Here is a 15,977-nt window from a genome sequence, read left to right on the forward strand (position 1 = left end):
TTCCCCCGTTCTGCCCTAGGCGGCGCCCGGCGGCGGCAGCAGCACTGCCATGTCGGGGTCGGGGCGGGCGGGGGAGGCGGATCGGACGCTGTTCGTGGGGAACCTGGAGAGCCGCGTGCGGGAGGAGATCCTCTACGAACTCTTCCTGCAGGTGGCAGGGGGGCCGTTGGGGCGGGGCGGGGCAGCGGCCTCGGGCTGGGGAGCGGGCAGGGTAGTGCAGCGTCGGCTGGCTCCTCGGCACTGCTGCCTGCGGCCTGACAGCGCCCAGCCCTGGTGGGAGCCGGCCGTGCCGTGGTCCGGCGTGCCCTGCAGCCCTTGGAAACGGAGAGTTTGGTTAGATGTTAGGGGGAAATTCTTCACTCAGAGGGCGGTGAGGCGCTGGCACAGCTGCCCAGAGAAGCTGTGGTGCCTCATCCCTGGAGGCGCTCAAGGCCAGGCTGGATGGGGCCCTGGGCAGCCTGAGCTGGTGAGGAGCAGCCCTGCCCATGGCAGGGGTTGGGGTGGGGGAGCTTTAAAGTTCCTTCCAACTCAAACCAAATGCAGTTGTATGGCGTCTTGTGCTTGTGATGTTCATGGCAGCTTCTGTGGGTTTGAGGGCTCAGTGCACTGCTGGGTTGAGCTGCGCCTCTGTCACCCATCTGTGAGAAAGTTACAGGTGCTAACAGAGTAAGCGAAAGGAATGGTTTTCAGGTGGGCTGTGGGACTTCCATTGCTATAATCTTCATAACAAAATGCCTTCTAATGCTTGAGATGATATTCTGTTGGTGGAATCCAAACTGTTCTCTCCGTTCTCTCCCAAAAGCTGAAAGACATGCATTAGGGGTGGTCTATTTTAAAACACTGACTTGGCTTCAGTTTTGATTTGCTATTAACAAAATGTTTGGCTAAGCCAGGCTTATTAATCTGAAAGTGGTAAGGAAAAGCAGGTGTGTGTGGCAAGGAGCACTGTATCAGTAATGCAAGAGTCAAACTGCAGGATGGACTGACAGCAGTGGATGATGATCAAGTATTTCTCCTGGCCTGATACAGTCAGCCTGTATCAAGCTCACACTGGGCAGTTCTGCCAACAACATGATTATACACTTGCTTCTGCTTACACTAATTATTCCCAGTCGCAAGAACTGCTGCCTTCTGGGGTGTTTGCAAAATAAAGAGCACGAAAAAAGAAGTAGGCAGACTAATCTGCTCCTTTGCTGTTTCATTTACTAATCAGAACTATTTTTACTCACCATTTTTATTCCACCAATTAATGTGATATTCATCATCTTAAGTAGGCGAGGTATCAGCACACTACTCCATTTGCATTGGAAAACCTTTTTGCTTGGTATATTCCAGCCTTGTAGCCTTTTAGCTTCTTCAGGTTCTTAGTAACTTTAAGTTTTTAACTTTTCCCTAAAATTATGTAAGAAATGGTTATTTGTTGCTTATTTTCTGTGCAGTGTCCCTGTTTCCAACAGTAAACAGTATTCTGTGATTTAGCTGTAAAAGCTAGGTTAAAAATGCTCATCTTACCAGGAGACACGAGTAATTTACCATACAAATCCTGGCGCAAAAGTGATGAAAATGAACAAATGTGTAAAACTACATTGTGAGGACAAATCTTCTGTGCAGTCTGCTTCACTCACCCAAATGTTAACTTTTATCTGGGTCTTCAGATCGTGCCAATAACACCTACTTAACTCTTTCTTCTCTTCATCCTGTTCTCACTCAAGTTTCTCTGTTTTTGCTGCAATAGCATGTGCTTCTTTCTGAAGTGTTTTCCTTTCTTGGAAAGTACACAGATCTATATTCTTGATGTAGTACAGCCCTGAAAACGTACTCTTGAGCTGTAGCTTTCCCCTCATGAAATTAGGATAAAGTATCTATTATCAGTACTTCTAAACTATTAATATTTTTTGTTTATGAACAGGAAGACTACATATTTAAGACTGATCTTCAAAGTGCTTGAGCTTGTTACTTCTAGAGCTGTAACTTCTAGTTCTTGAAGATCCAGACCTCCTCATTAGGCAGATAATCTGAAGACTGGATATATGCCATTTTTAGAAAAACTGCAGTGTAGTGCAGAACAACAGAAAAATGCCTTAGAGCCAACTCAAGTAAAACCAAGCACGTTCAGAATGTCACTGAAATCCCCTCTTAACAAACAAACAAAAAACCCCCAACACATCAAATTTGAAGATACTTGGAAAGATGAAATCAACGTATTGAAGATTCTCTGCACAAGTCAATCTAGGTAGTATCCGTTGCTATATAACCTGATCCTCTTCCTGCACCAATAATAAAAATGATACATTATTTTTGATCCTTTGTCTGTATGGCTCTCCTGCTTTCAGCAAGGTTGAGGTGAGGGGAGGAAATGTTTTCTGTGTTTCAGCAAGAGCATTATATTTAAGTGAGGAGTTATTTATACTCAGATAGCAAAAGCATACAGCAATTAAACATTATCACAGATGACAGTCCTTAATATCCTCAATCTAACATCACAATGGCTAGAAAAAAGAAAGATGGCTCCAAATCATCATTGTTTAGTTAAGGTGTGTTTGCCTAAAGCTGTAGTTTACTTTTGAGTTTGCGTGGTAACGGTAGTAGTAGTGTTCTAATGCTGAGTGCTACTTTTTGATTCAGGACAATGAATTCTCCATCTATGATGGTAATTTAGACATTCAGAAATTCTGTTACTGTATCTGAAAAATGTTGGTATTTGCTATGAAAATAACAATTAATTTGAAAATGGAGCCATTATTTATGTATTATCACTGCTTTAATTTGATTCTTCTAGTAGAATTGGGCAAGGATTGCAATGGTGCACATAGGCAGAGATGGAACTTCTTTTCAGTGAAGATATGTCATGGTATATCCTGAGCTGGAAGGGACACATGAGGCTCATCCAGTCCAAACAGAGCAACCTTAAGGGGGAAGAGGGGGTTGTTCTGTTCCCTGGTTTATGTTGTGTTTTTGTTCGTTTTTCTTGGTCAGTAACAGTATATTATCTCTGCTTAGATGATGGCAGTGTCTCCTGATTCCTTGTCATGCATTTGTGATAGGGCTAGGTAGTATAGAAGATCAGATTTTGTTGTGGTTCCAGAAGAACTATTCCCTATTTAAGCTTGCTTTCCAACAGTTTTGATGCTTCCCACTTCTATTTTCCTTAAATTCCTAGAATCAGATTAATGTATTACTTTGGTTTTACACAGCTGATATAATCAATGTGTATAATTGTGTTAGCTGTGCAAAAAATTATGTAAAGTTTGTATTAGAAACTGTACAGGCATGAGTTGACCTTAGTTATGGAGACAAAGGAACTCCTTCTTGCAGCTGTCATAAATATCTTTTAAAAATAATAAAAATAATCTGATTATTAAAGTGGAACCAATTATCACCCATGGACTAATGGTTGGTTCCAGTTTTAATATCTGTAGGACTACTTTTTGTTTTGTAAATGCTCAGAACTTGAGAGATTTTTAAAATAAAATAAAGAATCTTACACATGAGAAACACTGTTTCTGACTATGGCAATATATGTAGTTATGAAATGATAGACTGTGATTTTTTTAAGTATGTGTTCTGTGAGAAAATAACGCAGATTTCTTTCAGGCTGGACCGTTAACCAAAGTGACAATTTGTAAAGACAAGGAAGGAAAACCTAAGTCTTTTGGATTTGTCTGCTTTAAGCACAAAGAATCAGTGCCTTATGCAATAGCTTTGCTGAATGGAATCCGTTTGTATGGAAGACCAATTAAAGTACGGTATCGGTTTGGTAGGTTCAGCAATCATAATGATTAGTTAAGTCTTTTTGTAAAGTCTTTTTTTGAAGTCTTTTTTTTCCCCCTAAAATTACTAGTTTTTAATCCTACAGTCTTTTAGAAAGATTACAGTTTATAGTTAAACATATTTCAGTTCATTTTATGATTTCTTTTAGGAACAAAAAACTTATTTCTTTTTGGCATAGGGAAATATTGCCTTTTCTATTTTTTGTTCACTGAAAAAAAACCAGTAGGTTGCTTCAAAACACCACAGCTTGGTGCCGTCTTCCACAGAGTATGGTCTGAGCTGGCTTGCAACTCTGGTGTGGATGCATTTCATGCCAGGTTGCATTTAGGTGATTTCCAATTGCAGCGCCCTTAAGGGTGTGACTTTCGCTTGCAGTCTTGACTCAGTTAAGAGCAGCAACTATCAAGCTGTTTGAAAGCTTTTGTACTAAAAAGCTATCAGTTTTATTTTAATTGGAAAAGAGTGTAGTTAGGAAAGCACAGTCAAATTAAAGTCTTATTCTTCATTTTATGTTTATGAAAATAAACCTTCTGGAATGCTAATGATTAGGCAATATTTGCAGTCCAAACATTGACTTGTTCCTGATCTGCACTGTGTCACTCCTTACCCAGAAGGCTGTACAGAGCAACTGTTTAAGTAAAAATGGCTGAGGTTCCTGCAATCAGAAGCAGTGGGAATGATTCTGTGCATGATTATTGAACAGTCCTGATTTATGTTTCTGTAAGTGGCTGAGTATAAATGATAAAGGAACATTTTGAAGCAGTTCATTGATGGTATAGATTGTCTGCCATAAAATGACACCTTTCCATTGCATGCCAACTTTGATATACTGGCACAGTACAGGTGACAAAATACTTTCTGTGTTTTAACTTGTTAATCAGTCAAAACTGAATAGTCATTACAGTCTTGTCTTATTTACAGGGAGTTCGCACTCTTCAGAACTAAACAGCCCAACACACGGTTTTGAGAACTATGTTGACTTATATTCACCTTCATATAGGTAACAAAGACCTCCTGTGAATGAATTGTATGATTATAATTAAAAAATGTTAAAAAGGATGTGGTAGATACAGTAAAGCAACCTTTAGGCTCTTCATTAACACAGCAGTTGCATGCTTTAATTGCATTCGTACTGATGACTCACGGTGGGTTTTAGTTAATGTTTGGTTGTTCAGCTTGCTAGGGATTCAGTTAGTTAAATTCCAAATCCTATTTATTTTTGCAAGATACAGGAATGTGAAAAAATATTTTAAGTATGGTGTTTGTACTGGCAGTGTTTGCAGTTCTTAGAGGAAAAGAAAATCTGGCAGTTGAGATAATCATTTTCTACTCCACTGAGTTTACTTGCTGTGTGTATATATACAAGCAAATGTCATGCACACGTGAGTGTACAGGTAGAAACTGTACACACTGTTAAAGCAGAACTCTGAACATCCCGGTTTCAATATTTCAACTTCTCAAATTCAATTTTTTTTTTTGCAAGTGTGATAGAACTTTCTGTGGAAGCTAAACTATGGAGAAATCCAGAACTCTTTTGAGTCTGCAGTACATGTCAGGATTCCTTGTTAATCTGAGACTTTGGAATTGTTTTCCTTGTTTTATTTTATTTATTTATTTATTTGGTGGTGGAAGTCCAGTTGTTAATATCTGTATTATTCTCTTGAATACACTCATTATAGCCCAAGAGCTGAGTATCAGCACTCTACAAGGTAGTATTTGTGAGAAGCCTAGTCTTTATATGTTTTCCTGTTTTTCCTAGGTATCAGGAGCCTTGTGGAAATGCTCCATTTCCTGTTACTCCTTTTCCAATGAACAATTGTTTACCTCAGGAACACTTCATTTTTCAGAAGATGGTGAGTTCGTGATAAAAGTTAAAAATACGTGAACTTACTAATGAAGTTGAAGGTATTCTTACGATCAAGTGCTTATTTGGTGACTCAAAACTTGGCTTAGGCTGCTAAATATCACTCTATTAGGTCTATTTATCACTTCAGGTATCTGTCAAACCAGACTATTTTCTTACTTCAGGAATGTAAAAAGGTAAAAGTTAGGGAGGCTAAAAAAGTCATCCTTTCTCATGTATGCCTTCACACATTTAGGTCACCTTTATGTTGGTTATCCAAATATGTTACTTGAGAGGCTTTATTTTGAATACAAGGACATAACTCAGTGCTTCCCACACCTTTTTCTGGTTACTGCCAGCCAGTAGAAAGCTGCTCTTTCTCTTCTGACTTTTGTAACTGCATTCCTGTATTTGGACAGTGCATTTTACGTAGGTTGCTCCGTAAGTAAAACCTCCTATTTATTTCCATGGAAACTATAACAAAAAGCACAACAGCACTATTTGATAGAGCAAATTCTCAGCTACAAAACATGGTCACCAACATTACCTACGCATTTTTGCCAGTGATGATTTTGTCAGACTTCCCCTCTGCTGCCATCTATCACACAGCAATGAAGTGGAACAGAATATTGATAGGAGGGTTCAACCTCTTCTGCCATACCATCAGCATCCACCTCTGATGTTGTGGGCCAACACAATGAAATAGGAAGCATTGCTTTCAGAGCAGCCCATGCATATGAGAGGGACTACTGTGGAACTTGAGGAAATGCAGGAAGAAGCTGGGCACTTACTGTGGTGTTCTAAGTGCTTTGATTCCCTGTAGCTTGTTGGAACTTCTTCCAAGTAACTTGAAAATTAGTTAAACCCAACTAAAAAAAATGCAGCTGTGCATGTCTTCATATTAACAGTAGGCACTGTAGTTAGAAATGTTTATAAAAATACATAAAAGAAGAAATGAAAGGAATGCTGTGTTTGATTACCATTCACAAATTCTTAGCAAGCAGTTTAAACTTAATTTGGATTACATATGTGTTCCATGAAAGACTGTCTACTTTTTCCTACTCTAGTAGATGATCTCATAAAATAATAAGCTTTACTTTTAAACCTTGCTATTTTATACAACTTTGCTATTCAGGGTAAAAGCTGTAATGCATGTGAAATAAAACTCTTCAGAAGTTTCTCTTAACGGTATTAACAACTCAAGTTTGTATTTCTCTAGATGAACCATTTTTTAGAACAGCAATTCACAGTTCACAGTCCAGTGGGTCAGCAGTTTCCTTACTACCAGATGGCTCTGCCACTGCCTTCAAGCTTATCCATTCCTCCGTATCAGAATCAAGCTGCAAATTTTAAGTCTGGGCAGAGTTCTTTTGAGTTGGCCGTGCCACATTCAAGCGATGGAAAAGTGTACCAAGTGGATGAAAGCACCTCTAAAAGAAAGAGAGAACAGCAAAGTTGTGACAGCGACACTAGTACTGAAGATGACAGAATGAGACAAAGAGATCATGACCAAAAATACAATAAGTGCAAAGCCAAGAAAAAAAGGCATTAATACTGTAAAACTGGATTATTTTTAGTTACATTTTCTATTTTTATTTGAGAGAAATTCTCTTGTTGTTGCACTTTATTACAAAAGGAATGTACAAGACTCGTATTAATTTTGAAATACATTATGCATAAAGTATACCAATACTTTATTTAACCTCAACCAAGTAAAAGAAGAAAGTATTTTAAAAGGAAACATTTAAAAAGGAAGGAGAAAAGTCTGTAATTATGCTTCTGTTTTCCAAGAATTATGAAAGTCTGTTATTTTGCTAATTTAGACACTTTGTGAAAATGTATACTTTGAACCACTCATAAAGCATATGTATCACTTCCATGACTTGTGGAATTTACCTTTGTGACTGCTTTAAGAATTCTCTGGAGCTGCTGAAGAAGTGAGCGGCCTAGAAATTCTAAGCGCTGTATTAGAGATCTGCTCGTCACTGAAGTATCAGTACCTACAACTTTTCCTCTTTCCTGATTTATCTATGCTATTATGTGCCATTAGAATCACTGTGTACACTTACTGTAACTTCTTTGCTCTAGTAGTAAATGTAAGGTTAAAAAAAAAAAAAAAAAAAAAGGCCATTTGCACCAACTACGAGACTTACCTTATGTATCAGTTCTCAAAGTGATGTACTTTATGGTTGTGATATGCTCTGACTAGAACTGCATACACACATATATGTGGATCTTTCTATAAACTTACTCTCCAGTGCTCTATTTGCTTATTTGAGACTCCAGTCATTAGTCGCAACAAATGGATGAAAAATAACTGAGCTTATGGCCACTAGGATAATCAGAGGGCTGGAACACCTCCCCTACGAAGACAGGCTGAGGGAGCTGGGCTTGTTCAGCCTGGAGAAGGCTATGAGGAGACCTCATTGCAGCCTTCCAGTACCTAAAGGGAGCCTACAAACAGAAGCGGACTCACCTCTTTACAAGGGTAGATAATGGCAGAACAGGGAGAAATGGTTTTAAATTGAAGGAGGGAAGATTTAGGTTGGTTCTTTACCAAGAGAGTAGTGAGGTGCTGTAACTGGCTGCCCAGAGAGGTTCTGGATGCCCCATCCCTGGAGGTGTTGAAGGCCAGGTTGGATGGGGCCCTGGGCAGCCTGGTCTAGTATTAGATGGGAGGTTGGTGGCCCTGCCTGTGGCAGGGGGGGTTGAAGATTCATGATCCTTGAGGTCCCTTCCAACCCAAGCCATTCCATTCTATGATTCTGTGATTCTTAGGAGACCACTGCTTTAGCACCATGGTATGGTACCCTTAAAACATCACCAGCAACTGAATTGAACCATTTATACAAGGAACTTCTGAAGAGAAGTTACAAGTTTGAGCCTTGAATAGATTTATACCTTATGTATTGAGAAACCTGTTAAGTGCCCGACCATTTTTGCTTCCGCTCACACCAACACCCACTGCTTCATCTTTCTGTCCCCCACCAGTAACTCTAGGATTAAGCTATGCAGGTGTGATCTCACATCTGCTGCAAGATAGCGATGACATTATACCAGTAGGTCATTGATTTCAAAAGCTGACACAATAACGGAAAACCTTCGCAAGTAAAATACACCAGATTGCTTTACAAAAACAGAAATCGCACGTAGAGCGTCGCCACAGCGGTGCGGGTCCCGCGATGGGGTCCGCTCCGCCAGCACGCCTGCTGCGCGGCGCGGCCTGGCGACGGGGCGGGTACCGCCGGCTGCGATACTCGGGGGAGGCGGAGGCCGTACCGCCCTCCCACGCCTCGGACGCGTAGCACGCACAGGCGACGCGCGGCCGGTGGCAGCCATGGCCGCCTTCTACGAGCGCCTGAGCCCGGCCGGCGGGAAGGTAGGAGAAGAGCGGGAAGGAGGCGGCGTTATGAGGTGCCCTAGCGGGCTGGGGGAAGGTCCGCCGCGGGGGAGCTGTAGTGGAGGGCGGTAAGGGCAAGGGCGGCAGGCTGCGCGATTTTTACAGCAGGGTCAAGCGCGTTCTTCTTGTGTGCTTATTGCTTAGGTTATCATTTAATCGTTTTGAGGGTTTTTTGTTTTGTTTTGTTTTGTTTTTCCTCCCACTGAAAGTACGAGAAGAATTTTGGAAAAAAAAATGCAGTATGTGGGTGCACCAGCGGCATCTAATAGGTGGTTTTTTTACACCACCTACCGAATAGAACCGTAACTGCATCTCTTGTTAGCGACTCGCTTTTTAAGGTGATGCTGAGTCCCTTAGCAACAGGACTCACTCTGGGCCTGCCGGAGTCCGTCCTGACATGCATACGGGTTTCTCGAGAGGTTGGGGAGAGCCCATGGGTGTTTCCCTGCATCTACAGCGAGACAGGAGGTGGGCAGCAATCTGCACAGTGCACTTACTTAGAAGCACTCCATCCCTTACAGCCTGAAAGGAGGTTGCTGCTCCTCAGGTATTAGCAGTCGGTTGCTTCCAATAGCCAGGTTTTCAATAGGGGGGGGGGGAATCCACAGGCTTTTAGCTGTCAGAAGTGTGCATCTTGGACATACTTTGCTGTTGGTGTAGTACTCCAGAGTGTACATAAACAGTACAAAATCAAGCTAAGGTAGTGGTTAATCATCCCCTCACTGTACGGTAAATCCATCTATCGTCATGCCTTTTGGTGGGGAAAAGAAGTGTAACTGTTATAGCTTACAATTAAGTATCTCCTGAGAACAGTTAAATATCTCCTGAGAGGGATTAAAGAGTAACACAAGGAAAAAAATTCTTTAGTATTTCAGGTAACATTAATAATTTTTCCCTTTTTTTTTTATCACTTTTCTTTCTTCTCTCTCTCTTTTTTTTTTTTTTAATAACAGAAATACAGCCCTGAAGAGAATGTTTCTTGCTTCAGTAAATTAACGTATTCCTGGTTTAGCAGGTAAGAATTCAATAAACAGCCTGTTGATTTTTACTGATGCTCTCTCACTAGGCGGGCACAGACATTCCACACCATCATTCAGGCTGAATCTGTAGCCTGAACCCAAGATTGCTGTTATCTTGTTGTATTAAAATCAAAGTTTACAATTTTTAGGGATCATACCCAATATTTTATAGAATACTGTTGTATGTATATATAATACAATGTATAATATTAATACTTATTTTGTATGTTATTTAGTAGCATTAACTAAACATAATTTTTTGATAGTTGGAATCAGTGTTCTTTTCACAACAGAAACTACTTTTAGACAACAGGATTTAAACAGCTGAATTAGGCTTTCCTATTTGATTTGTTACTTTTATTTTGTAAAGATTTGGTAATAGACAAGAATAAATAAAGGTTTTCTTTGTGCTTGATACAGTGACAAAGCAATTTGCTAGATCTCCAGGAACAAATATTCAGTAGTTCATTTCAGTACCTTTACAAATTAGCCAACGTCATACTTGTTTTCCTCTCTCTTACTTGTCAGGCCAAATGCCATTACCCTTGAACACTTGTTCACAAACACCAGTAGAGTCCCTCTGCTTCTTGGAAATTCTTTCCCTCAAAAACAGGAACTGAAAATTCAGCTATATCAAGCCATACAGCTTCCTGTCACTTAATGCTTTGAATAGTAGTTGAAACAATCTCATGTGTTACATCTTGTGACTACTTGTAACATTCTTCTTATTCCTTTAAAATCATTTGAACCAGACCCACGTGAAAGCCGTAGTTGAGAAAAAATATTTTGGGTATCGTAACTATTTCTTGCTTTATTCAGTATTGTTAGTTTTAAGCAAAAACTGAAAATGGTATTTGTACTTTATAAGCTGGGACTGAAATAATCAGATTGTTTGATGCATTGAGTGTAATTAGTTAACTCCAACAGGGCCAGAGTTTCGGAGTTCAGACATCATTTTCTGAGCAACTATGCTTTTTATCAGTCATAGAATCATTAATGTCGGAAAAAAAAAAAAAACCTGTAAGATCATCTAGTCCAACTATCAACCTACCACCAATATTGCCTGCTAAGCCATATCTCTAAATACTACATCTACATGTTGCTTAAATGCCTCCAGGGACAATGACTCCACTACCGCCCCAGGCAACCCATTCCTGTGCTTGACCACTCTTTCTGAGAAGACATTTTTCCTAATACCCTGCCTGAACCTCCTCTGGTGCAAGTCGAAGCCTTTACCTCTCATCACTGGTTACCTAGAAGAAGAGGCTGACCCCCACCTTGCTACAACCTCCTTTCAGGTCGTTGTAGAGAGCAATAATGTCTCTCCTGTGCCTCCTCCAGAATAAATAATCCCAGTTTGCTCAGCTGCTCCCCATAAGACTTGTGCTCCAGACCACTCACCAGTTTCACTGCCCTTCTCTGGACACGCTCCTGGGTTTCAATGTCTTTTTTGTAGTGAAGAGCCCAAAACAGAACACAGTACTCGAGGTGCAGCCTCACCAGAGCGGAGTACAGGGAGATGATCACTTCCTTGCTCCTTCTGGCCATATTATTTCTGATACAAGCCAGAATGCCATTGGCCTTCTTGACCACCTCAGTACACTGGTGACTCACATTCAGCCAGCTGTCAACAAGCAACCCCAAATCCTTTTCCTCCTCATAGACTTCCAGCCACTCTGCCCCAAGCCTGTAGCACTGCCTGGGGCTGTTGTGGCCAAAGTGCAGGACCCAACACGACCCAGGTCATGTTGAACTTCATTCTATTGTCCTCAGCCCAGCTATCCAGCCTGTCTAGATCTCTTGGTAGGGCCTTCCTCCTCCCAGGCAGATTGACTGTTCCTCCCAACTTGGTGCCTCCTGTAAACTTACTGAGGGTGCACTCAATTCCCTCATCCAGATGGTTTGTAAAGATATTAAACAGGACTAGCCCAGGTACCAACCCTTGAGGAACACCACTTGTGACTGGATGCCAGCTGGATTTAACTCTATTCAACACCATTCACCAGTTCTTGCATTCTATATCATATAAAAGTACATAGTATACTGAGTGCAGCACGTTCAAACAATGCTTGTTCATTATATCACTGTGTTAACCAAAGTATCCAAGCTGGAATATCTCATGTGGTTTTTAACCACTTGTACAATGGTTAATGAAAAGAGAGATGAAGGGAAATAACGACTCTAGTTCTGATCAGTTAGGGCATGCTTCACTGTGAAGTAATTAATGGGATGCAGTCAAACTAATAGTGTAAATGTTAGGTATGGTCATTCTTCCCCAAAACAGAAGCAAACATGAGCAGTAAATTGTTAAGTATAAACTTGTCCTCCACTTTGGGGGACACGTGGGGATAGTGAAGACCACTCCCACTAGAATTTTGTTACCAAAGTCTTTCTGCATCTTACTTTCCATCCTTTGCTGAGCACAATGGCACACACATTAACATGAAGCCCAGTGCTAGCAGAGAGGTATACTTATACATCTTGAGAAGATGGATTCTGCACTGCATTTCTGCCCTCAGAGAGAGAAGTTCCCAGCAGCATAAAGGCATTAGTGCTGCCACTGTCAGGACACTCGCCCATATCCAAGCATGTGTCTCTTTTTGCTTCTTTGGTGCTTAGGGCTTTCTCTGAGATGAATTACATTGTCAACGTAAGTCTCCTTGCATTTTTCCCACCTCAGAAATAGGACATTGGTTTTCTTCGAGTTCTCTGAAATGTCTCCTCATCAGAAAATGCACATCATCTATTACTCTTTGAAAATGGAGTTTCTGTAGGTTCAGCATATTCACCAACCCTGTTTTGCCACTTTGAAGTACAATTTCACATCTGTTTTAACAAATAAGTGAATAACAACAGCACTTTGCTGAAATGAAATTTTAACATGTGAAGATCTCCCATAAGGAAACTTCCATCATACTTGTGCTGAAAGCCAATATGTTTGTTACCTTGGTTAAAAATGAGTTGTGACATGATGCAGTCTGATGATTTATTTATTAAAACTGAGTGTTTAATTTCCAGTTGTAATAGTAACTGGGAAGCGATGCTACACAAGTTTATTCATTAAATACTGTATTTTCATGTGGAAAGATGTGAGATCAGAAATGTAGACAAACTTTGAAAGTAGAAAGTTCCCTCAGAGTTTGCTGTTCAGATGTGACAGTGTGTTTGGGCTCTTCCTGTCAGGTCAATTTCAGTCTTCAGGATTATATCCATTATTTTGAATATAGATCGTACTTAAATACCCTAAATGATATCATTAACTTTTTGAATTACTGTTTTGGTTTGCTTAGTTTGCTGTATTTCATGCTGTCTAAATTAATTCCATTTTTTCAGACTAATATCTATAGGCTATAAAAAGCCTCTGGAGAGAGATGACCTGTTTGAACTGAATGAAAGTGATTCACCATACAGCGTGGGTCCTAACTTTGAAAAGCAATGGAGAAAAGCAATCCAGAAGTCTTCTGCAGGATTGACGGTAATGAGAATCCTAAAGATAGGCAAAATCCTTTTCTAAATTTAAAGAGACCAGAAGCTAGAGATAATTTTTTAAATTCCTATTTGTTGTTGAACAGACTACTTGCTGTAGATTGCAAAGACTAATCGGTATTGTGATCTGTGATCTCTAATGAGTCAATAGGATTTTTCTTAGTTATACAAATCCAAGCATATCTCTTACAAAAAAAAAAATCCAGTTACATTTTAACACATCAAGTGTTAAACCACTTTCGCTTGTTGATTAAGCACCATCTACTTCAAATATCTTACTACTTTTTAGTTTGACTTTACTTCTGTTTGTTTAATGTTTAGAGAAATCTGTTATCAGCTTGGTCACCAGTGCATGCTTTGACCTGGATAACACACAAAACAGGCTTCAGTTTCCTTTCATTTCATCATACCTTGCAGATATTTTGTTTGTTTTGCTTGATTTTCCCTGTGTGGTTTTCATATAAAGACTTACCATTTTCAGTCCAAATTGTTCTTTTGTTGTTAATGTTAAGATACACTAACTGCTGCACAATGCTAGGATATTCATAGGAGAGAGAGCTTCACCTGTAAAGCCAGTAAGAATGTAACTTTAATTTTTTGAATTACTAAGAAGAGGGCTGTTGTATAGTCAACAAATATACAGAGTGGTGTAGTCAGATTAGTATCCACAGATAGTATAGCTAGAAAGATTATAATTGGAAATAGACAGAGAATACTCACCCATTTTACAGACTCACAGGAAAAACTCCAAGAGGAGCAATCTCCAGAGAGAGAGATCCTTCTCTAGTGGCAGTCAGCCCTTAAATGGGGTCTAGGAGAGCTGGAGCCAGGCTCTACCCCTTCCAGTCACACTGCTGAATTGCTTTCACCTGTGCTCTCCTGGCTGACTCAGTGCTCGTCTCAGCTGATCAATCAGAGGTTCAGGCTGTGATTCAACAGTTCCCATACAGCTGCTCTTGCAGTTTGGCTTTACTGCGTCTCTTGAGTATTTTTCACCTATTTCTAGATTTGTGTTTTCTTCTACTGTTGAGGTGTCTATTGAAGCACTTTCTACTGAAGTATTCAAAAGCACTTTTCATTAAGGATTATTTTTAATTCATCAAGGATTATTTTTAATTCTGATATTAATATTATTAATATTGTTATCCATGTAGTCTGTAAAAATATTCTGTCCTTCATTATTGTGATAATTAAGAGCAACTAAAGCTTTTTTTGAGCCAGATTTAATAAAACCAAAGTTCATTTCTTACCCCTAAGCAGTTCTTCTGTTCTGACTGCTAGACATGTCCTTCAGTACATAAGTACAATAATGATTTTAAGTGGGCGTGTTTAATAATGTGTTTTAGTGGGGCAAAATAATTTCCTTTCCTAATTCTGTACATATTCTTGTAATCTTGCAGGATTCTTATATTGAAAGAATGCTGTTTAAGTCAAGAAGTTTCTATAAACCGTGTTTGATTTTTCCACTGTGGCAAACATTTAAGTTTTTATTGCTCAAAGTTGCATTTTTAAAAGCTGCAGCTGACATTCTGGCTTTCATGAGTCCACAAATAATGAAGTAAGTTTTTGATGCATTTCACCTTATGTTCAGAGAGCAATTGTAAAAGTAAAGCTGTAGGGTTACCAATATCAAAGGCAAACTATACAGCTTAGATGTAATGACTGGGTGGGCTCTTTCTTGGGTTTTGTTTGTTTGTTTTTCAGTGATTATCTGTAAATTATCTAGTGAAGAAAAGCTTAGAGATTAGGAATTTCTTGGTCAAGCAGTTGAGACAAAAGCAGTGTAAGAGTCGCTTCCACAGCACTGAATATAATCAAATACAAAATCAAATTTTTTGGATCTCTGTTTTTCAACAAAACATTTAAATATACGTTCATGGCTACAGTTTTAACATTTCAGGGAAAAGTGTGGCAACTCAGCTGTAACATTATTGGTAACATGAGGCAGATGGAAGTCATCTTTAGGTATTTGCTTAGCATAGAGGTGTTAAGAATTTTTCAAAGAAAAATGGTAATGAACAGAATTATTGTTAACTTCTGTACTACATCCTATATCAGTGTAATTTGTTGTATTCTGGGATGTTAAGCAAAAGTGTTGACTGTAAGATCTACTGTGGTTGCTGGTTATTTAAAACAATCTTTTACTAACGCCAAAATAAGAATTAATTTTCCTTAAGATTTTTTCTTTTCTCTATCTCACTTTGGTGGTTGGTATTAGCAGCTTTTGTGGCTATAAGCATCTAATTAAAATGTCTTTTTTTTTTTTTTTCTTTTAACTATTCTTTATTTGTACTGCGTTCTCTGTGAAGCTAGCAGTAGCTGATTAATTTGTAGAATAGTGTTTGAGAATTGTTTCTAGGGTAACAAATTGGAAAGCACAGATAAGAACTGTGGTTTTTAATGTGGTTTTCTTCATGACCTTCCACCATATCTGGGTGCAAAATGGACTTAATTAAAC

General features: G+C 39.4%; 2 protein-coding genes across 3 annotated transcripts in view; both read left to right on the plus strand.

The window, feature by feature from the left end:
- The first annotated feature begins 12 nt into the window (after positions 1–12).
- Positions 13–7,879, plus strand: RBM11 (RNA binding motif protein 11). The gene is made up of 5 exons (XM_416676.7): positions 13–151; positions 3,595–3,757; positions 4,693–4,771; positions 5,531–5,624; positions 6,834–7,879. The coding sequence occupies exons 1-5, from the start codon at positions 50–52 to the stop codon at positions 7,164–7,166; spliced, it is 771 nt and encodes a 256-aa protein (XP_416676.4). The 5' UTR covers positions 13–49; the 3' UTR covers positions 7,167–7,879.
- Positions 7,880–8,926: 1,047 nt separating this feature from the next.
- Positions 8,927–15,977, plus strand: part of ABCC13 — a 32,876-nt gene continuing 25,825 nt past the window's right edge. Inside the window, exons 1-4 of one of the 2 annotated variants that reach the window (XM_416677.8) lie at positions 8,927–8,993; positions 9,968–10,029; positions 13,367–13,508; positions 14,920–15,077. In XM_416677.8, the coding sequence (XP_416677.5) occupies positions 8,952–8,993; positions 9,968–10,029; positions 13,367–13,508; positions 14,920–15,077 (404 nt within the window). In that variant the 5' untranslated portion in view covers positions 8,927–8,951. Of the gene's footprint in view, positions 8,994–9,967; positions 10,030–13,366; positions 13,509–14,919; positions 15,078–15,977 lie in introns of those variants that run through there. The other variant, XM_025144763.2, reaches the window with a different exon arrangement.

The sequence above is a fragment of the Gallus gallus genome, chromosome 1 (genome assembly GCF_016699485.2).
Source record: "Gallus gallus isolate bGalGal1 chromosome 1, bGalGal1.mat.broiler.GRCg7b, whole genome shotgun sequence".
NCBI lineage: Eukaryota > Metazoa > Chordata > Aves > Galliformes > Phasianidae > Gallus > Gallus gallus.

Bases quoted from the DNA above. Each gene is read 5' to 3' on its own strand.
- RBM11 (XM_416676.7), top strand. From the start codon at position 50: ATGTCGGGGTCGGGGCGGGCGGGGGAGGCGGATCGGACGCTGTTCGTG. The intron at 152-3,594 runs GTGGCAGGGGGG...GATTTCTTTCAG, and splicing joins TCTACGAACTCTTCCTGCAG to GCTGGACCGTTAACCAAAGT. The intron at 5,625-6,833 runs GTGAGTTCGTGA...GTATTTCTCTAG, and splicing joins ACTTCATTTTTCAGAAGATG to ATGAACCATTTTTTAGAACA.